At 46.4% G+C, this 22,776-nt stretch overlaps 1 protein-coding gene across 1 annotated transcript; it reads right to left on the bottom strand.

The window, feature by feature from the left end:
- Window positions 1-343: 343 nt before the first annotated feature.
- Window positions 344-20,793, bottom strand: LOC143963916 (olfactory receptor 11L1-like). The gene is made up of 2 exons (XM_077473652.1): window positions 20,758-20,793; window positions 344-1,469 (listed from the first exon to the last, which is right to left on the bottom strand). The coding sequence occupies exon 2, from the start codon at window positions 1,446-1,448 to the stop codon at window positions 504-506; it is 945 nt and encodes a 314-aa protein (XP_077329778.1). The 5' UTR covers window positions 1,449-1,469; window positions 20,758-20,793; the 3' UTR covers window positions 344-503.
- Window positions 20,794-22,776: the final 1,983 nt, after the last annotated feature.

Below are 22,776 nucleotides of genomic sequence, written 5' to 3' on the forward strand. Positions count from 1 at the left end.
TGAAATCCTAAGTGGTCAGTCCTGCCAAAGGTGCTTCTCCAAAACACCTCTACCTATGTTATGGAGAGGAGGAGGGAGAGAGAGCGAGAGAGCGAGATATTTTGCAGTTATAACACAATTGATTTCCTAGGGTGAAAACACGGCTCCTCCATGGATACAGCACATCAAGCCAGTGGTATCTCCCTAGGACAGGAAGTGTGTTACTGGCATGATCACTAAGTGAAAAAAAGGGAACAAAATCCTATAAAAAATAAATAAAAATGTAGCCATCACAACTAAGGACTGATAAGATCCGATGCATTACATTTTTATTCTTATATTAGATACAATTACAATACAAATATTTATTGGGTTTCAATGAGAGCGGGAAGCCAGAGCTCTGAAATGGAATGTACGTTGTAAGGGTCAGATAGAGTCCACCATCAAAAGTGTATGGCAGGTCTCCTTAAACAGAAGATTAGTTATTTCATGTCACTCATTCTCCTTTGAATATTCACATATCTCTATCTAAATTGCTTCAATGCTATCTTTCTCAACTTTTTATGAAGAGCTTGTCTTATCTCCTGGTTCCTCAGGCTATATATGATAGGGTTCATCAATGGAGTCACTACAATGTACAATAAAGAGCTGTACTTGTTCACGTTGGGTGACATCTCACTGGATGGATTCACATAAATAGTGATTAAGGACCCATAATATGCACCCACAGAGATCAGGTGGGCACTACATGTTGAAAAAGATTTTTTTCTGGCAGTAGAAGATGAAATCTTGAGAATGATCATAAAAATGTAGATGTATGTGCCAATGATAAAGGTAAGAGCGCAGAATAAGACTAAGACAGAATATGTGAAGTCCAGCCATTGTACGATAGACGTGTCTGAGGTGGACAGTTGCATAACTGGGCCCAAATCACAAAAGAAGTAATCAATGTTACTGGGGCCACAAAATTGAAACTGAGTTATCCAAATAAATTCAATTGAACATAGGCTGCAATTTAATACCCAACAACCATAACCCAACAGGGAGCAGATTCTGCGGTCCATAATTAAAATGTATTGTAAAGGGTTGCAAATAGCTACATATCGATCGTAAGACATTACAGAAAGAAGAAAACATTGCACAAATCCAAACATATAATAGAAATACATTTGTATGATACAGCAAACAACAGACATTTTCCCCTTCGTCTTTAATATTACCTCTGCCATCATTGGTATAACACAAGTGGCTAGGAGGGCATCAGCGAAAGCAAGGTGCTGGAGAAAGATGAACATTGGAATTTTGAAATTACTATTTGTTGACACCAGAAGGATAATTAAAAGGTTTCCGGTCACTATTAAAATGTAAAATAAAAGTAGGGCAGTAAAGAATAGAAGTTTGAAGTTGCCTAGACCTTGTACTCCAAGTAGATAGATTTCTGAGACTTTTGTTTGATTGCCTTGACACATTTTAAAAGCCAGGAGGTTGACCTGTCCGGTAGGAAAGTAAAATATTTGATCATACAGATATTATAAGGGCAGAATATCAAAGCAATGAGTAACAATGAACTGTCCACTCAATCTGCCCCTATCTTAAAGGGACTCTGTGTAATGGTTTTGCACAGAGCAGGCCCAATCCTCTTACTTCTTTGGTCCCCCAATCCTGGAGTCCTGGCTCCTCACCCCTGCCGAGTACCCCCAATAGCAAGCCTTTTGCTATGGGGGCATGTGAGCAGGCTCTCACTCCTGAGCCATGCTCCTGTGAATGGACATTATCCATTCACACACAGAGCATGGCTTGGCCCCGCCCTCCCATTCTTTACTCATTGGCTCACTGGGTGTAATTGACAGCAGCCAATGGCTCCCACTGCTGTTTAAGCCAATGAGGAGAGAGAAGCCTTGAAGAGACGCTGCTGTAATGCACATTGCTAGATTCAGATGGGGCTCAGGTAAGTTTTAAGAGGGGTGGGGGAGGAGGGGGGCTGCACCCAGAAGCCAAGCTGTAAAATTAGCTTTTGTTACAGCTTGTTTTAGGAATACACACATTTTTTCAAAACATAAATACAGTTTATATTGCAAAGTCAACACAAACAACCATAATGTTTTTTTCCCCAAAACTTATGATGGGTGATGGTAGCACTCCGTGTTCTTCACCTTGATGATGATGACGGCACTGTCACCTATACCCTCTTCTTCTCATTGGGTTTAGCCGGTCACTCCTCAGAAGCACCAGTTCCTCTCCAAGTGTCCCACACCATAAATGATGTAATATCATGGCCACTGGAGAGACAGCTGCCGGAGCAATATGAGCACTTCTAAATTTCTCAGGGTCAAAAGATTCTTTGCCTACTGCTTCCATCACTGTGAGGCAAAGGTAGAATGAGCTAGAAGAGTAACAGGAACTGTTGAATTCCGTTTAGAAATGCCATGTCAGTCACTAAAGCTGCAGTACGGCTTCTATAAATTCCACAGTGGGACAGAAAGGGAAACCTTATGCCGCATACACACAACCAGACTTTCCGGCAGACTAGGTCCGACGGTCATCCTAACGGACTTTCGGTGGAGTTCCGACAGACTTTCCGAACTAACGGACTTGGCCACACAGGAACGGACCAAAAGTCTGTTCGTTTTGAACGTGATGATGTAAACGGGACTAAACAAGAAGGTTCAATAGACAGTAGCCAATAGCTGCACTTGCATTGTATTTGGTCCGTCGGACTAGCACACAGACAAACAGTTTTCCCGGTTTTTAGTCCGTCGGAATTGAGTCCATCGGATAGATTTGAAACATGTTCTAATTCTAGGTCTGTCTGATTTTTTTTTTTGAAAAATGATCGGACTAGCCCACACATGATCGGATTGTCCGACGAACTGATCCTGTCGGACTTAGTCTGCCGTAAAGTCCGTTCGTGTGTACGCGGCAATAGTCAAGATCTCCTGATGAGAGCTCCTGACAGACCTTCAATTGTTTTAACCCTGAAAGATTATTGTGGCAGGGACAGGGGGGCAAGAAAGATGAAAAGTTCTCCTAAACTAAGAAGAATCAGCACAAGGGGCACATCATGCTAAATATTAGTTAAGTCTCTTGTGCTGATTTTAAAATTTGTCATTTAGGCTAAATTTAGGCTTTAATCATGTAAGGACAGGAAGGATTTGCCCCCTTAATGACCAGGCCATTTTTTGTGAAACGGCACTGTGCTGCTTTAACTGACAATTGTGCGGTCGTGCGACCATGTACCTAAACAAAATTTATGTATTTTTTTTCCCATAAATAAAGCTTTCTTTTGGTGGTATTTGATCACCTCTGTGTTGTTGTTTTTTTGCGCTATAAACAAAAGAAGACTGACAATTTTGAAAAAAAAAAAAATATTTTTAACTATTTGCTATGATTAAAAAAAAAGCCCGATAGGTATTCTGCATATTTTTGGTAAAAAAATAATAAAAATCGCAAAAAGCATATATTGATTGGTTTGCGCAAAATTTATAGCGTCTATAAAATAGGGGATAGATTAATGGCATTTTTATTTTTTTACTAGTAATGGCGGTGATCAGCGATTTTTTAGTGGCACTGCGACATTACGATGAATAGATCAGAAACTTGTGACACTTTTTTAGGACCAGTGACATTTATACAGCGATCAGTGCTAAAAATAGCCACTGATTACTGTATACATGTCACTGGCAGGGAAGGGGTTAACACTAGGGAGTTGATTTACTAAAGACAAATCCAGTTAGCACTACAGGTGCACTTGGAAGTGCACTGAAAGTGCCTTTGGAAGTGCAGTCGCTGTAGATCTGATGGGAAGATCTGAAATGAGGGGAAGCTTTGTTGATTTTATCATCCAATCATGTGCAAGCTAAAATGCTGTTTTTTATTTTCCTTGCGCATCCCCATCAGATCTACAGCGACTGCAATTCCAAGTGCACTTTCAGTGCACTTGTAGTGAAAACTGGATTTGCCTTTAGTAAGTAAACCCCTAGGAGGCAATCAAGGGGTTAAGTGTTCCCTGGGGAGGTGCTTCATAACTGTGAGGGCATTGTAGTGACTGGAGGAGGAGACAGATCATTGTTACTAATCACTAGGAACAGCAGATCTGTCTCTCCTCCCCTGACAGAACAGGGATCTGTTTGTTTACATTGACAGATTCCCGTTTTGTCTCTCTCAGGAGCGATCGCGGTTAGCCTGAGGACATTACGGCCGCCGGCCACGCGCATCGGCTCCGGTGTGGTGCTGCGGGCGCACGCGTGAGCCCTCGGCAGCACACACGTGCCCCCTAGTGGTCTTAAAACGGCTGCACAGGAAAGCAATCTTCACAGGAGAGTCAACCTACCGCAGTACAACTGCGGCGGCTGGTCCATAACTGGTTAGAATAAAATTGTTACTTTTTTCAAATAATGTGAAACCTATATTAAGAATACTAATTTGGGGGGCGTGGCTTGGACGGGACCCGAGATGGCTGCTTGAAAGGAGAGCTCCCGCACCAAGGAGAAGAAAAGCGGCTTCCCCAGAGGATACAAGCAAGCACCAACCATGGGCAGGTCAAATAGAAGCACCTCGACCCCCCGCACTGTCAAGGAACCTGTTAAGGACCCCGGGGCACATCTATGCAACAACATCCCGGAGATGTTCCGCTCCCGCCTGGCAGGCCAACACGTGGAGACGCAGGCCTCGCAGGCCTCCCAAGACGCGCAGGCCGCATCCCCGGCCTCGCGTAGATACGCCGCGGACCGGACGCCGGAGCGTCCCGCAGCACTGAGCCTCTTGGACCTTCAGCGAGATCTGCAGAGTGTGGCCCTGGATATCAAACACACCCTGACATCTGCCATCGCTGAACTAAAAACGGATATCCACGCCATGAATCATCGCCTGGCGGTAGTGGAGGATACCTCCCAGCTACAAGCAGCAGCGATCAGGCAAGTACAGAGGTCTTATGATATGCAGCTGCCCCACATATTTGAGCTCCACCGTCAAGTGGAAGATTTAGACAACAGGGGACGCAGACATAACCTTAGACTGAGAGGGGTTCCTGAGGGAGTAGATGCGGCCTCCATGCCACAGACAGTATGTGCCATTTTTAATGACCTGCTGGACCGGCCTGCTGATTCCCCTATAGAAATGGAATGTATTCACCGCGCACTTAGACCCCCCCCCAGGGACTCTGAACCTCCTAGAGACATTATCTGTTGTATTGTCAACTTCCCCCTTAAGGAAGAAATCCTTAGGAAGGCGAGAGAACGGGGACGTATTTTGTTCAATGGGTCAGAAGTAAAACAGTTTCAGGACCTCTAACAAATAACTCTGCAGAACAGGCGCACGCTGCGCCCCCTGCTGGACATATTGCGCACACGTAACATCCAGTATAGATGGAAGTTCCCATTCTGTTTATTAGCTACCTCCAGAGGACGCACTGCATTGCTCAGAAGACCGGAAGATCTGCCTACATTCTGTGAACAACTGGACATACCGCTGGTAGACATACCGGAGTGGTGTGCCTTCTACTTCCCTACTGAGCCGTGGAAATCGGTGGTTCTTAATGCATCGCCTAAGAGTCAACGACCGAGCTCCAGACGTCGCAGACTATACCCCACCTCCCCTGGCGACCGCCAGTCAAGAAGGGATCTTTCTTCACGCAGCGCGCACCTTGCTGATACCCCAAGAAGGGACCGCCAGAATGCCTAAAGTTATCCTACCACTTCCTTTAGTGCTTCCGCTCACCAACTGAAGGCAACAACATACTTCATCAGCTCCGTCCCAACAGAACGCCAGTTGTACCTCCTTCCTCCCATTTTTCTTCTCCCCCCCCCTATTTTTGTCTCCCTCTCCCCCCCCCCCCTTTTTTTTTTCTTTTTTTTTTTTCTTCTTCCCTTTCTCCAGACTCATTTAGGCTCGAACGGCCGAGGTATTTTAACGCCTTACAAGAACTGCTTACGAGGGTGAATCTTCTGGAACTTTCACTTTGGGCATCCTAGTCTACTTGGATCCAGCATCTTGACTTTGGAAATCTGACGTAGGTGAATCTTCTGGAACTTTCGCTTTGGGCATCCTAGCCTACTTGGATCCAGGTACTGTCCATGCTCATGCACCTGCCTACCATGGGCTAGTTTTTTGCATTAGGGCCCTACCACACATCGAGACTTTACCGCATCCCACTCTGCTTTCAGGACTGTCCCAATGCTAGCGTCAGTACGCTGAAACCCCCTCCATCTGCTTATCACCCCCCTCCCTTTCCCCTCCTCCCCCCTCCCCTCCCCCTCCCCCCCTCCCCTCACTCTCCCCCCCTTCCGTTCCCCTCCCCCTTCCCCCCGTCCCCCTCTCTCCTCCACCCCCCCCCCCCTTTTTTTTTTTTTATTACTTACCTGGTGTTTATGTTTAGAGACTGTGTTATTTCTCCAATGTACGGTTGATCATTTATATTGCTGTTATGTTAAGTTCACGCTTCGTTTCTCCCCTCATGTTTTTGGGTCCTGCAACGGATGTGTGCCATGTTATAGATGCTTCTTTATGTTTGTTTTCATTCTAAGCTAGTTTCTTGCCTTTGGAATTCTACATGTGATTCCCATGCTGCCACCCATGACCTGTACACAAGACAGACTCTCTCAAATCCCTCATGCTCGGCTGGCCTTGATCTCCCGTCCCTACGATACCTGCTCGCTGCTTACCCCTGCTTAAGCCAATATAATAGGCAACAGCCGAAAGTGGTGCCCCGCACCCTGCCCTCCTGAGCAAACCCCTGACCACTGCGCGTGCCTAGGTTTCGCCCTGCACGGCACATACATTCCTCTGTCACATCAATTTGCTCTCCTCGTTCTCCTTGGTGCTACTCCTCCGATCCCTTCCCAGGCTTACTGACCCCACACAGCTGGTCATACGACCTGAGCTGACAGTTCGGCTTCCCCCCACTAGGTGGATAGGCACGCCTACGTCCACCTCCGGTGTAACCCCTATCAGGGATCTGTTTGGACTCCTAACTACCTCTCTCCCCCTTCTGCTGTTACCTCTCCCCCTCTCTGTCCTTTCTCTGTTCTGTCCCCCCCTTCTTTTTCCCCCCTCTCTCCCTCCCATCTATCTCCCGTTCCCCCTCCTCCCCTCTACTAATAGGGTCGCTCCTCTCCCTGTCCCCCCACTCTCGGGTCGTGAGACTGACCTCTACTAAATACAAAACTTCTATCATATAATTACCTTTTGTTGCGCCCCTACTGTCCGGCCCTCTCAATTAAATACAATGCAGAAGGATTCGAACACTCAGACGCGCCTCTTACTAAAATGCCTCTCCCTCACTGTGAAAGGCTTAAACCTCCCAGAAAAAAGATCACAAATCCTTTCGGCCCTCTCCAAAATTAAGGCTCACTTCCTCATGCTACAGGAAACACATTTCCACTCGGATGCAATCCCTAAGCTGACGAACCATATATACAAACGAGCGCTTCACTCCACTAATCCAACCTCCAAGACTAAAGGGGTCTCTATCCTTATTTCCAAGTTTGCTGACTTCCAACTGACTGACTCCTTGTATGACCAAGAAGGTAGATATATCTTTATTAAGGGCATGTACGCTTCCAGACCTATTACAGTGGCCAACATTTATTGTCCGAATGAACACCAAGTGTCCTTTTTTAGAAAAACATGTGACCTTCTATCCTCATTTAAGGAGGGAATTTTGATTCTGGGAGGTGACTTTAACGTCCCTCTCAATCCAATCCTGGACTCCTCTACGAGCACTTCTGCACTCCCCTACCGCGCTTTGAGACAGATTAAGATTCAACTGCAGAATCTTACTCTCCACGACACATGGCGCACCCTGTTCCTGACTGACAAAGACTACACCTTTTATTCCCACCCACACCAGAAATATTCAAGAATAGACTACCTTTTCCTCTCCCAGACTGACCTCTCTCTCCTTTCCAGAGCTACGATAGAGCCGATGTTCCTCTCCGATCACCATCCCATCACCATGACCCTCACTTTCCCTGAATCTAGACACGTAACCAAAACCTGGCGGATGAACCCCTCTCTTTTAAAAGACCCGGCAAACATTCAAAAATTAGATGCCAGAATTCGCCTGTACTTCCAGGAAAACATCTCCCCTGAAGTCTCACCCATCTCAATCTGGGAAGCACATAAGTGCGTTTTGAGGGGTGAGCTCATCTCTATGACTGCGAAGGCCAAAAGACAACACCAGGAAAGGATCACGTCCCTTATTAACATAATCCAGAGACTTGAAACGGCACATAAACATTCGGCCTCGCAAGTTACATTGCAAGACCTCTTGTGCGCACGGTCCTCCTTAATGGATGAACTGGGTAAACACACTAGACGTAGATATGTCCTCCAGCAAAAAGTGTTCTACGAACACGGCAATAAAAGTGGGAGGTTATTGGCCCGTACGATTCAAACTGCCAAAGCTTCATCTCGGATTCACACCTTTCGAGACGGCCAGGGCTCACTCCTTTCTAAAAACGAAGACATAGCGGCACACTTTGAAAACTTCTACTCTGCACTCTATAATCTACCGGACAATAACGTAGGACCCCCTGACGCACCTGACCGCCTCTCGCGAATTAGAGAATTCCTGGCCCAATATAGTCCCAACTCAATTACCCCACAGCAGGCCGCGACCTTGGACCACCCACTCTCCCTCGAGGAATTGTCCCTCGCTATAAAGCAAATGAAACCAGGCAAAAGCCCGGGTCCTGACGGCTTTCCCCTGGCCTACTACAAGAGCTTCTCCGAGACTCTCTCCCCCCGGCTTCTGACAACACTGAACTCCCTCACAGACCCATCTACCTCAGCAGGGGATATGCTGGTGGCCCATATAGCCGTTATCCCTAAAGAGGGTAAAGACCCATCCCAGGTCTCTAACTCTAACTCAGGCCTATCTCTCTACTGAACGTAGATATTAAGCTCTATGCCAAGATGATCGCGAATAGACTTTCACCACTTGTCCCTGGCCTCGTCTCTCCTGACCAGGTGGGGTTTGTCCCGGGGAGGGAGGCCAGGGACAACACTATTCGGACGCTAAATATTCAACACTGGCTTTCCACAAATAGGACTGAGGGATTCTTTCTCTCACTTGACGCGGAGAAGGCGTTTGACAGGGTGGCCTGGGATTATATGCGGGAGGTCCTGAGGACCATTGGCCTCCCCTCCCGTATGCTTGCCTATATTAACGCCCTATATACCAACCCTTCTGCAAGGGTGAAGGCCAACGGCCTCCTGTCAAACGACTTCTCTATACGTAACGGCACCCGGCAGGGCTGCCCTCTCTCCCCCCTGATATTTGTCCTAACGCTAGAACCTTTTCTCAATAAATTACGAGCCAACACAGACGTCCAAGGGGTCGTTATCAATCGCACAGAATACAAAATAGCTGCGTTCGCGGATGATATTTTACTGTCTCTGCAGTCGCCCCGGACATCTTTACCTAACCTCTTAAAGGACATTCAGGACTTTGGTTTTATATCCAATCTTAAAATCAATTACTCCAAATCCCACGCCCTCAACATTTCCTTGCCCCCTCAGGAGGTATCCCATTGCCAAGCGTCCTTCCCCTTTCAGTGGTAGAGAGATGCTATAACTTATCTTGGCATCCAAATAACCAAAGACTTGACTGAGCTTTATGCCCACAACTTTCTCACAACCCTGGCTAGAATCCAAACGGACCTGAAAAATTGGACCAACCTTAATGTTTCCTGGTTTGGCCGTTCTGCATTAATAAAAATGATAGTCCTTCCACGCATTCTGTACCTCCTCCAGACGATCCCAATCCATATCCCTCCATCCTTCTTTCTGACATACAAGAAGCTATGCTCCGCTTTTATCTGGAAAGGGAATGCCCCACGCATTAAATATTCTCGCCTGACTTGTCCTAAAACCAATGGCAGCATAGCCCTACCTGATCTCTATCATTATTACTTAGCATGCCATCTAACAAGACTGTTGGACTGGAAATTCCATAGGAAGGGGAAGATATGGGTGGACTTGGAGGGTTCCTTCTCGACTTACCCCTTACATACCCTCCCTTGGCTCGCACAGACACACTGGCCCGTCTCCGTCAAGACGCACCCGCTCATCCACACTTCCCTGCTAGCTTTCAAGAAAGCGGTAACCTCTCACCAGATCTCCTCATACCTAGGCCCATTGACACCTCTGAGGGGGAACCCAGATTTCCTACCCGGAGAATCGACAACATTTCTTTCAAGGGAATGGCCACATGCTGATGTTTTAGCACAGCACTTTTTTCATAGAGGACGACTTCGATCCTATGACGCCCTTAAATCCATGTCTCGCACAGAGGACTTTCCTTTCTGGACCTACAGACAATTGATGCATTTCTTCACTTCCAAGTCCCACACTGACATTTGGACAAGACAACTTACTCCATTCGAATCCCTTCACGCCCAGACCACGCCACAAAGGCACCTCATATCCCTACTCTACTCTATCCTACAAGACAAAACACGCTCCTCCCAGACGGAGTCCTCTAAAGCATCATGGGGTAGAGACCTGCATATACAATTTACAGAGGAAGACTGGAGTGACATCGCCACGTATGCACACAAAGGGTCAATGAACGTTGCCATTCAAGAAAATGGCTACAAAATAATTACAAAATGGTACAGGACCCCATCCCGCCTTCATAAATTCTCTGTGACTTTGATGATATTTGTTATTTGGAATGCTTACTATTGTCATGGACTTTTAACTACTGAGTTATTTGTATTGTAAGCATTTTTTCTGGCTCCCAATAAAAAAGTTTGTGAGGGGGGGAAAAAAGACTGACTTCAAACAATTTGTACTCCAAATTACCCTTTATGTGAATGATTTGTGCTTGGCTCCCGCTGGATGTTTGCCTCATAAAGTTTATCTCAGAAGCAGTAACATAATTCTGTTACAACATGTTTTGGTTAATGAAATATGAAAAAAAATGTCATCTTAATTATTATGGTCATTATTTTTTTGATATTTTTTTATTTCATTTAACAATATGTTGTTATTAGGCAAGAGCTTTAGCTTTTTTTTTTTTTTTTTAATGGACTAATGCCCTGTACACACAGTCGGACATTCCGATGACAAAATCCTTTGGATTTTTTCTGACGGATTTTGGCCCAAACTTGTCTTGCATACACACGATCGCACAAAGTTATCAGAAAATAGTTCAGAACGAGGTGACGTACAACACGTATGTCGGAACTATAAAGAGGCCAGTGGCCAGTAGCTTTCATCTCATAATGCGTGGCACTTTGTCCGTCGGAATTGTCTACACACGATCGGAATTTAAACAATCATATTTTTTTGTCTGAAAATTTTAGATCCAGCTCTCAAATTTTGTGTATCGTAAATTCCGATGAAAAAATTCAGACGGAGCGCACACACGATCGGATTTTCCGACAACACAATCCGATCGCACATTTTCCATCCGACCGCGTGTATGGGGCATTACTGTGTACAGTTATTTTATTATTATTATTCCTTACATGATGTTGTGGATGTTACAAATGGAAAACATGTTTTGGATTGATGAGATCAAAATTTAAATGTATAATCTCAAACATCAATTCTATGTTAGGAGAGGAGTCTGCAAGGTTTATGAAGAGAAGAACACCACGCCTTCCATACAGCAGGGAGATGGATCTCTACTGTTCTGGGGTTGCGTGAGTTACAGCAACAGAGGTAATAAAGTCACATTTGATGTCAAGATGAATATAGCACATTATCAGAAAATACTGGAGGGAAATTTGCACCCAGAAGCTACAAATGGGACACACATGGACTTTCCAACATAAAAATGATCAAAAACAGTAGCTACAGTACAAAGAGTGAACATTATGAACAGTGGCATTGGAAGGGGTTAAGGGGGGCTGGAGCCCCGAGTGGGCCATCAAAAAGCCTGGGTCTTGGGCATTCACAAATCTATTATTTATAACCCCCGAGCCTGAGCGGGACCGAACTGATTCTGAGCGCGGCTGAGTGACATAGCAGGTCTCACCTTCTGGAGCCTGCAGTGCCTATGATGGATGTCCCATTGGTCCAATGCCGGGACCATGGGACCTATGATGTCCATCATAGGCACTGCAGGCTCCAGAAGCCAGGAATTACAATGCGGCCATGCTGAGCACTATGAGATCCCTGTTTGGTGCTTTGGTGGGCAGCTCTCCTCTCTTGTTCTCTCCTGGCTCTGCCTGCCTGCCTGCTGTCTACTGGGATGGGCGCGCCACACACTACAGCTGAGCTGCAGGAGAAGGTCACCTGAAGTCTGACGTGTAATGGTCAGGTAGGTTGATGCATGTCAGTGTGTATGGAAAAAAGAAAAAAAAAAACACGCTAGCCAAATCAGAAAAAGCAAGCTGCAATTCCCAAATGTTATACTACATTCACAAAAACAAGAAAAAAAGTGGGCTGCGCTAAAGATTAAAAAATACTCAATCGTTGAAAATTAGAGTGATACTGTGCAATTCACAAAATACTGATTGTTTCCCCAATATTCCGTAAGAATACGTGCAATAAACAATTCATATATATAAATACAAAATGAATTATGTAGACAATTCTGACCATAAAAATATTATCAACTCAGGTGTATCATAAATGTGAAAAATAAATTATTCAAATCAAACCATACTAAATCAATAATAGAAATAAAAATAATAATTAAACTAAAAGTTCTTAGGAAAAGTCCCAAAAAAAGGTAAATTCTTCCACAGTGAGGAAAAGGTGAAATAAATCCAAAAACGTGTGTCACATGTGGGAAACAGCACCTCCACCACAGTAAAAGCTGCCGCTTACCAGATGGTAGTGGTTCCTTTATCAATTGTATTTTTATTGAAAATTTTCTGAGAGAATATACAGAGGGAAGTATAACAACAAATAATTGTCAGTGTCAACAATGTTACAGACCATAGGCCAAAGAGCAAGAAAAGAAAAATAAGCAGAAAATAAACAGAAAATAAACACAGTAATATAATAGTCAGGCAATATCAAGTCACAGGCTCAGTTAAAGCAGTAATGCATCCAGCAACGGGGGGGACGGGGGGGGGGAAGAGTCAGGAGGGGGGGGTGTAGGAGAGAGTCCAATGGGTGGGTAGGCCAGATAGCTACGTGTCTGCAAGAAAAGCATAGCCAACCACTGGATCTGGGGTATGCTCATTTCCGGGAGGAGCCTATACCAGACTGAGGCATCCTCGGGGAGAGACATATACTGGCGGGGGGGGGGGGGGGGGGGTAAGGAAAGAAAGACATCAGGTAATCCTTAAGGGGGAGCTGTAGGGGGTCCCGGATTAAGTTGGGAATGGTCCCATAAGTCCCAAACTCGGGAAAACCTAGGCAAAATATCATGAATAACAGCGGTAAGGTGCTCAATCCTACGGATCTGTTCCAGCGTTTGCAATATCTGTGGGAGTGTTGGCGGGGACTGCGACAGCCATCTGACTGGTATGGCCCGTCTTGCTGCCAATAGAATATAGCCTAAGAGTTTCTGAACATTGGCAGACAGGTCAGGAAAGGGTAAGCCTAACAGAAAGTGGATTGGGGTTAGAGGAAGGATGGTGTCGGACAGTTCTTGCAAATAAACATGGACCGAGGACCAAAAAGGTTTAATGACCGAACATTCCCAGAAGATGTGAAAAAGAGATCCAATAGCCTTCCGACATCTCCAGCAGAGTGGGGAAGCCCGGGGATCGTATTTATGTAGGAGCTGTGGGGTCCTGTACCAAAACATCAGGATTTTATATATTGTCTCTTTCTGTTCTACACATCGAGAAGATTTAGAGGCAGTCTCCCAAATTTTCAGCCACTGGGGGGTGGTAATGGTCTGGCCAAGAAGCCGAGACCACTTACGCATATAGAGGTGACCTGGGCCAGAAAGAGAGGGAGAGGCCTGTAAATACTTGTAAAGCTCAGAGATGAGTCTCGTTTGGTGTGGACCTTGGGAGCAGAGAAGTTCAAAAGGGGTAGGGTTATTCAAGGTAAGGGTGGGGTTTTTGGAGCTAAAGTAATGTCTGATTTGAAGATAGGAGTAAAACAAACCCTTGGGGACCTGAAATTTACGTTGAATGTCAGCGAAGGATAGAAGCGAATGCGTAAGTGGATGTACCAGGTTACGAAGTTGGAAAACGCCCGCACGTGTCCAAGGGAGCATGCGTGGGTAAGACAGGCTGTCCGGGATGTCAGGGTTGAACAACACGTTTAATAATGGCGAGCACGGAGAGGTCAGGGAGAAACGCTGGGCACATTTCTTCCAAATAGAAAGGGTAAAGAGCATGGGGCGGAGAGAAAGGTTCCTAAGTTGATGTATGGAGGTTTCCAATTCTGCCCAAATCAGCGAGCAGAGGTGGACCGGGGTAGTAATGTTCATTTCAACGTCAGACCACACACTGGATGACATTCTATGGGACCATACTATGACCGGTTTCAAGTGTGTAGCATAATAATATTTAAGGAGGTCCGGGGCCCCCAGTCCACCTCTAGCTCTGGGAGTGAGCACTACGGAACTAGCTATCCTGTGGGCCTTATAGCCCCAGATAAAGTTAAGGAAGGACCTCTGAGTCGCTTTGAGTTGGGACATGGGAACGGGGATCGGTAATGTTTCAAATAGGTATAAAAGTCGTGGCATGATGGACATCTTCAGGACATTGATGCGACCCAAGAGGGAAATGGGATACAAGTCCCATTGTCGCAAGAGTCGGTCGATGTCCCGAAAGAGTGGTGGGAAATTAGCATGATACAGGCTAGAGTAGGAAGAGGTAAGGTTAACCCCTAGATATTTGAGGGAGGCCGTACACCAACGGTAAGCGAAGTTGCGCTGCAAAGAGACAAGATCTACGGGGGGAATAAGGATAGGTAGAGCTTCCGTCTTGTTAGTGTTGATTTTATATCCAGAGATCGAGCTAAATTGGTGCAGGAGAGCATGTAGAGAGGGAAGGGAGGTGTGGGGTCTGGTTAAAGTCAGTAGAATATCGTCAGCATATAGAGACAATTTATACTCAGTTTGGCATAGTTGTACCCCTCGAATATCTGGGTGGTTACGGATAGCTGCTGCCAGGGGTTCCAAACAGAGAATAAAGAGCAAGGGGGATAGTGGACAGCCCTGCCTAGTGCCATTACTGAGGGAGAAGGATGGCGATAAGTAGGAGGATAGTTGAACTTGCGAAGAGGGTCTGGAATACAGTGCCCTCAAGGCGGCGACGAAGGGACCTGCAATGCCAAAGTGAGAGAGTGTGGCAAACATAAATGGCCAGCTGAGTCTATCGAACGCCTTCTGAGCGTCAAGGCTCAGTATAAGAGCTGGGCGGTTCGTTTTGTTTAGTAAGTCAATCAAATCTACAGTACGTCTAGTATTGTCTCCCGCATGCCTAGCCAGTACAAAATCGACTTGGTCTTTGTGGATAAGTTGCGGTAGTAAATGGGACAGCCTGTTTGCCAATATTTTGGTGAAAATTTTGTAATCGGAATTTAGCAGCGCGATAGGCCTGTAGTTGTCTGGGAGGGAGGGGTCTTTATCTGGTTTCGGGATCACAGATACGTGAGCATGGAGAAACTGGGGGTCAGGAATGGTGCCTTTCAATAAGGAAGAGAATAGGGAAAGAAGGTGCGGACTCAGCAACGGAAGGAAAGTTTTGTAGTAGGAGTAAGGTAGGCCATCAGGGCCAGGGGCTTTTTGAGTGGGAAGATTCTCCACTACCGCAGCTAATTCCTCAGGGGAGATAGGAGAGTTTAAAGACGGGAGGTGGTCAGGGGAAAGCTGGGGGAGGGGCAGTGATTCCACGAAGGAGTTAAATTTCTCCTGGGTGAAAGTGTATTGATCATCAGTGAGTAAACAGTTATACAGCTTATGGTAGAAGTTACCAAACGTTTTAGACATTGTGAGAGGGCAGTAAGTGGAGGAACCGTCGGGTTGTTTAAGGGAGTCAGGATAGGCTTGGAAAGGTCGAGGATTAAGTTTGTTTACTAGTATCTGGTGGGGTTTGTTAGAGTACTCGTAAAACTTCTGTTTTGACCATAGGAGGGATTTGTCTATCTTCTGCATATCAAGTGATCTAAGGAGGTTGCATAGGTAGACAACAGTCCTAAGCCCTGACACCGTGGGAGAGGAGAACAAACGGTCTTCGGCCTTGCGAAGCATGAGAAGAGCCGAGGCTCTTTGGTGTGTGGCGTCTTTTTTGAGTCGGGAGCTTATTGCAATACAATGCCCCCTGAATACAGGTTTATGTGCCTCCCACAGTGTCGAGGGCCCAGAGACGGAGCCAACGTTAAGCTCAAAATACTCAGTAAGGCATGTGGTCAGTTGAGCTTTAGTCTCAGGGTTACGTAGAAGAGTCTCATTGAGCCGCCAGTGACAGGAGCGGGGGAAGGCCGAGGATAGGGAGAGTTCTATATGGACAGAGGAATGATCTGACCATGGGACAGGATTAATTTCCGAGGATACTGCAGCTGTCAAGAGGGGTGTGGAGATGAAAAAGTGGTCTAATCTAGAGAAGAGTTTGTGAGGGTGGGAGTAGAAAGTATAGTGTTTCTGAGTAGGATGTTTAATTCTCCATATGTCCAATAAACGTCGGGCCCTGATAAGTCTGCGGAACGATTTGGAGAGGGAGTCTACATTGGAGGGGGTCTTAAGGGGGAACAAAACATGTTTGTCTTTACCAGGGGACATGACCATATTAAAATCTCCACCAATCACTGTGAAAGGGTGTGCATACTTATCTAACATGTCAAAAACAGCACCGAGGAAGCGAACTTGACCAGAATTGGGAGCATATACATTTAGGATCGTGACAGGTTGAGACTGAAACATGCAATCCAGAATAATAAATCTGCCCTGGGGGTCCAGGTAAGTAGATTGGATTCTTAGCGGGCAGGAGCGGCCAATCAGAATTGCCACGCCCGCCTTGCCAGACGGATCCGAAGCCAGAAAGGAGGTCGGAAATGATTTGCTGGCAAATTTGAGGGAACCCCCAGGATGGAAGTGAGTCTCCTGGATCAGTATCACATCCGCCTTAGAAGCTTTAAACTCTTTCAGAGCCAACCACCTCTTCCGAACAGAGTTTAAACCTTTCACATTACAGGTAAAAAACTTCAACGACATATCAAAGGAGATTGGTGAAAGAGCATAGAAAGAAGCATAAAACAGTCAGTGGAAGTTGAGTCCCAAGCAGTAGGGAGGAAGAGGCAAGAGGAGAAAAAGAAACATGGGGAGAGAAAAAGAGAGAGCCTGACATTTTGGTAAATAGTGGTGTGACAATAATATCGACAATGACATACATCTAGAAAATTGTGGTAGTCGGTCACCAAGGAAACCAAAGGAGACCGAGGCCTGACTAAAAAGAACTTCCCAAAAGAAAGTCGTGTAAAGGTGAGCGGTGTCACAAGGATATGTGAATCACCGGAAAAAGGCTGTAGACAAAAACCAAAAACGTTAAGAAAAAAAACAAAAAGAAGCAGCCTATGGGGAGACTGCATGGGCAGCAGCCACGAAAAAGAACAACAAAAAAAAAGAAAAACCAAAAATAAAAATGACATCCGAAGAGAAACCCGGAGGAAAACAACCTCCAGGAAGCCCAGGTCCGAGCCCGGGACCAAAACAGGGGTCACGAGGACCACCTAATGTGGGGGGGGGGGAGGAGCCCATAGGCCACCCCTCGCCTTCCATAGCTGAAAAAAATAATTTAGCCAACTTTCAAAAAGCAAACGTAGCAACAGGATGAATAATAATATAACAGTCAAAAGGCAATATACTGAAGTTGCAAACAGTGGAAAAAAGAGCATTGAACAATAAACAGTGCACTCCATGGGCGTCGGGGAATAAGTGTGGGGGATCTGCCATGGCATAATGACATAAAACTGCACCATGGAAAATCCAACAAGGCCCCATCTAGGGGGGTAGATAAGCTCAGTCTTGTTCCGATGCAGTGTGCCTCAAGTCGGGGGTCTGAAGGAAGGTCTCCGTTGAGGGGTGAGGTTGGATCTAGAAGGCTTTGGTCGAACTGGGATCCATATCCGGGCAGGAAGTGCGGGCGGCCGAGGTGTAGAGGGAAGCGGAGTAGGTTCTTTGTCTGGAAGAGGGGGGAGTCCAAGACTACGCAGGAAGGCGTCGCTTTCATGTAGTTTACGAAGAGAGAATTGAGTGCCTTCTCGGGTCACCGAGAGGCGGAAGGGAAAACCCCATCTGTATGGAACCTTGTGGGTTTGGAGATGAAGCGTCAAGGGACGCAGGTTCCTTCGCCTTGCCAAGGTGATGGGCGAGAGATCATTGAAGATTTGAATTTTGGCACCTTTAAAGTCCAGCTTGGATTGGTTACGGGTGGCGAGTGTAAGTGCTTCCTTACTGTCAAAGTAGTGGAACCGAACCACCACGTCCCTCGGGTTTGCACCTGCAGGGGGTTTAGGCGCCAGTGATCTATGGGCCCTGTCTAATCGCCAATCAATATCTGGAACTTGGGGGGCCACCACGTTAAACAGGCTGAGAAGGTAGGAGCGGAGATCCCTGTCTTCCACCACTTCAGGAATGCCTCTAATCCGCAGGTTCTGCCTGCGTTCACGATTCTCGAGGTCTTCTTGATGTGTTTGGAGTTGAGAAACAGAGTGTTTAACAGCGGCGTTATCTTCCTCTAACACTTGAACATATTGGACCAGTTCATCAAACTTAGTCTCTAGGGTGTCCGTGCGGCCGCCCAATTGGTCAATCTCACCCCTCAGCTCCTTGGCCAGCTTCCCAATTTCCTGAGTTATGGAGTGAGTGATAGCTTTGAGCAGGGATTGGAGCTTGGCGTCCAGGACATCTGCCGTCAGCAAAGTGGGGGACCGGTGGTCTAGGGTGGGTGAGGGAGCGTCCGGGCAGTTCAAATCTGGTTCATGGCGAGTTGAAGGGTCTAATGCAGGATCTCCCTCCAGTTGGGAGGAGGGGATGGACTTGTGTAGATAACGGTCCATGGTGGATGAAGTTTGGGGGAGAAGTACAAAGCGTAGGACTTTCTTTGATCTCCTATCTTCCCCATGGGGTGCACGGCCGGGCTGAGTGGGTGAGGATGCGACTCCCGGAGGTAGTAAAGCTGAAAATTGCTGAGAAGGAGCCTCAGGAAGGGGGGGGTGGGGGCATGGCCCCAAAATCACATGGTTGCCATAGTAAAGGGGTGCTCACATGTTCTGGCAGTCAATAGGCTTGGGCAAGTAGGCACAGGAGTGGAATGGGGGGGCAGGGGAGATGCAGGGAGATTCGGGGGGGTGGGGGCAAAACAGTCAGCCCAGGTGGACGTGGGGGGGAGCAGGGGCACAGGGGGGGGATGACGGGGGGGTGGTAGCAGAAAGGTACCTGTTGAGATGGCAGAGCACTGCTTTGTGTATCGTTGAGTCCAGGTGGAGGCAATCACAGTGGGGGAGAGCAGCTCGGATTCCTCCAGGGACCTCTGGCAGGTTGCACCACAGATGGGGGGTGAGGGTAGATGCAGCCCCCTTCCACAGTAGTCACCAGCACCTCCGCTGGCCAAGTGGGTCGAGTAGGCCCCAAGGCCTAAAGATGGCGGCCGGCCTCGTGTGGAAGAGGCTCCGCAGTAGGCCTCAGCGCGGCCGGAGCTTTCGGAGGCGGTTCAAGTCACCTCCGCTGGTCGTCGCTATCCCCGATGGCCGCAGAGGGACGTCAGCCGCGTTTCAGGGCACTCGGGATAGCACGGAGGTCCGGGGATAGGGTAGGCCCCAAAATGGCGGCGGCGGTCCGGCGGGCGAAAGTAGGCCGTGAGCCTGGATGGGGCTCGATCGGCCGAGAAAACTCACAAAAACCTCCCGGGATGGCACGGGAGGGCTCCGGCACCCAGCGGGGGGAGTCCAGGGCTCTCTCCCCACCCGGATCGTCCCGATGGTGGCGGATGAAGCGGCGGCTGTGTCGGAGCTCTGGCACAGCACGTCCGCTCCCGTCGACTTCCGGTCACGCCCTGGTAGTGGTTCCTTATTACAGAGAACCTCAAAACACAGATGGCTTATTCCCCCCCGCCAGGGTTCTTGAATGGGTAAGATGATATGAACAGACTTGTGGGGTCTAATATTTTAATTTGAAAGAAAATAGTTTAGACAGAAAGGACTTATAAAAAAAAAATGTGTATGGCTTGATCACTCATGTTTTTTTTTTTTTTTAAATGCCAGGGGTAAATAAATTTATGAACACAACTTTATCTTTACAGAGGAAAAAATGATTTACATCTCTTCTTTCTGCCGAAGAATATGCTACAGATCATGTAGTATTATTGCCCACAACTCACACTATGCCCAGTTTCTAACAGAAGCCATTTAACCAACATTTGTTTCTTTCGATGATGGAAAGTCCACTAAACCAAAGGAAGACATATGATTCCCGCCCAGTTAGCATACAATTAGGATTTATCATCTGGACATCAACGCTGGAAAGCCAAACTACTTACAGGCAAGCCGGTTTCGGAAAACAAGGTCCTTTAGCCCCCAAGATTAAAAAGCCAAAGTGCCCTCACCCCCCCCCCCCCCCCATGAGCGGTGAACTACTTCTGCAGCATAGGTTGCAAGTTCCACACTTTATGAGCCCTCCTTTGCTGGAATGCTCAAGGTGGCTGCCTCTCCTGCCAAACCCTTTGGCCTTGACCTGAGCTAATTTGCATTGCACATTTTTAATCTAGCATTAATTCTACACCTTTTTAAATTATTAAGCCTTTTTAATATATATATATATATATATATAAAAAAAAAAAAGAGGTCTCTAGTTTGTAAATTCCCTTAGACCTGAAATGTGACTAAGTGATTGGCAATAAGCTACACAAAGTCACCTACCTTTTAATCCGATTGCTAATAAATATATATCACATCTGCAGTCTACAGATATGAATTATCTAAGATCATTTTATAGTTTCATACATACAATATTAAGTCCTATGGGTTTTCTATCATTGTTCCTTCTGTGTATACTATTTACTGAGCCATTGTTGATATAGCGGTGTATTTACCACTAATGAGCTATGTGTAAAAATAAGCCTCTGGAGTAACTACTGATTTATTTTTATTATTTCATTTAATTAAATTTTTGAAGACTACTAAAACAGAAAACTCAATAATTCCCATGTAAATAGAAAAAGTGTTCCACTCTCGTTTCTTCAAGATAGGGTGGGGCTCACACATTCTGGTAGTAACAAGCAGGGGCGCTTATACAGCAAGAGAAAATTGAGTACTGTCCGTGTTTTTTATTTGCACTAACATACAATTTTTCAGGACAAGCTTTTGGGGTATATCCCCTTCTTCAAGGTCCAAGCAGTACTCATTTGCGCTAACGTACAATTTTTCAGGACAAGCTTTTGGGGTATGTCCCCTTCTTCAAGCTCCAAGCAGTACTCAGTACTGTGATACATGTCAGGCATTATATGCTGTAGCTATCTGCTCCATTTTCAGATCACAACCAAAGCTCCTGGCAGAGGGAAGTCATCCAGCACCAACTTCCTTTGCAGCTCTGAGATGTCATGTAACTGAATACCAAGAACTGAAAAAGAAGCTGATGCTGTAAGATATGGAAAGGTGTGTCACAAAACAATATCCTTATATAACGCCAACATTTCACCATGCCCACCAATCTCTGTAGTTCCAAGCAGTGGCATAGCGTGGGGGGGTGCAGGGGGTTCTGTGAACCCGGGCGTGACATTTAGGGGGGTGCCAGTATGTGTCACTACTGGCTGCCTCCTCCTTATTTTAAGTTCCTGTGTCCCCTGAAATCTGGCCACCATGTTCAGTGTCCAGTGCCCTGTGATTGGGCATATGGGGGTTATGTGGGGCGTAGGGCTGGCCTGTCCGAGATTGCTCCTGAAGTACCGCCTCCACACATGACCCCCATACGCCCAATGACAGTGCGCTGGCCGGACACTGAACATGGCAGCTAGAGCGTGGGGGAGAGAAGCAAACTGTGGGCTGCCACTGTCTTCTCCTCCTCCTCCTATCTTCGGCCCGATGCAGGCCAGGACAAGGTGAGTGAGAATCCCTCCTAAGAGTCGTGGTACTGGCAGACTGTAGGCAGGTCAGTGTAGTGTAGTATGGTGGTCAGTGTAGTGTAGTGGTTAGTGTAGTCTAGTATGGTGGTCAGTAGGGATGAGCCAAACACCCCCCGGTTCGGTTCGCACCAGAACTTTTCGAACGGACCCCAAATTCGAACGAACTTTAGAACCCCATTGACATCTATGGGAATCGAACGTTCGAAATTAAAAGTGCTAATTTTAACGGCTAATATGCAAGATACTGTCCTAAAAAGGGTTTGGAGACCTGGCTCTTGCCCCAGGGGACATGGGTCAATGCCTAAAATGTTTTTAAAAATGGCCGTTTTGGCAGGAGCACTGATTTTAATGATGATTAAAGTGAAAAAAAAAGTGAAATATTCCTTTAAATATGGTGCCTGGGGGGTGTCTGTAGTATGCCTGTGAAGTGCCACGTGTTTCCCGTGTTTAGAACAGTCCCTGCACAAAATGACATTAAACAGAAATAACATCATTGAAAACTGCTTGCGGTTTTAATGTTATATCTGGTTCCTGCAATATGGTTGAAAACCATTGAGAAAAATGGCATGGGTAGCCCTCCCTGCCCATTACCAGCCCCTTTGGGTCTTGTACGCATATCAAGGGGAACCCTGTACCCATATTAAAAAAAGGAAATGCGTGTGGCCGCCAGGCCCTATATACTCAGAACAGCAGTATACAGGCGGTGCAAACAAGACAGGGACTGTGTAGGTTTGTTGTGTTAAGTTGAATCTGTTTGTAATTTTCAACTGGTACATTTTTAAAGTGTAGCTCCAGTCAAAAAAACTATTTTTAAGCT

This window comes from Lithobates pipiens, unplaced genomic scaffold (assembly GCF_037356315.1).
Source record: "Lithobates pipiens isolate NorthernLeopardFrog02 unplaced genomic scaffold, aLitPip1_a1.2 Scaffold_8, whole genome shotgun sequence".
In the NCBI taxonomy this organism is placed as follows: domain Eukaryota; kingdom Metazoa; phylum Chordata; class Amphibia; order Anura; family Ranidae; genus Lithobates; species Lithobates pipiens.

Coding starts and splice junctions, on each gene's coding strand:
- LOC143963916 (XM_077473652.1), bottom strand. CDS start 1,448: ATGTGTCAAGGCAATCAAACAAAAGTCTCAGAAATCTATCTACTTGGA.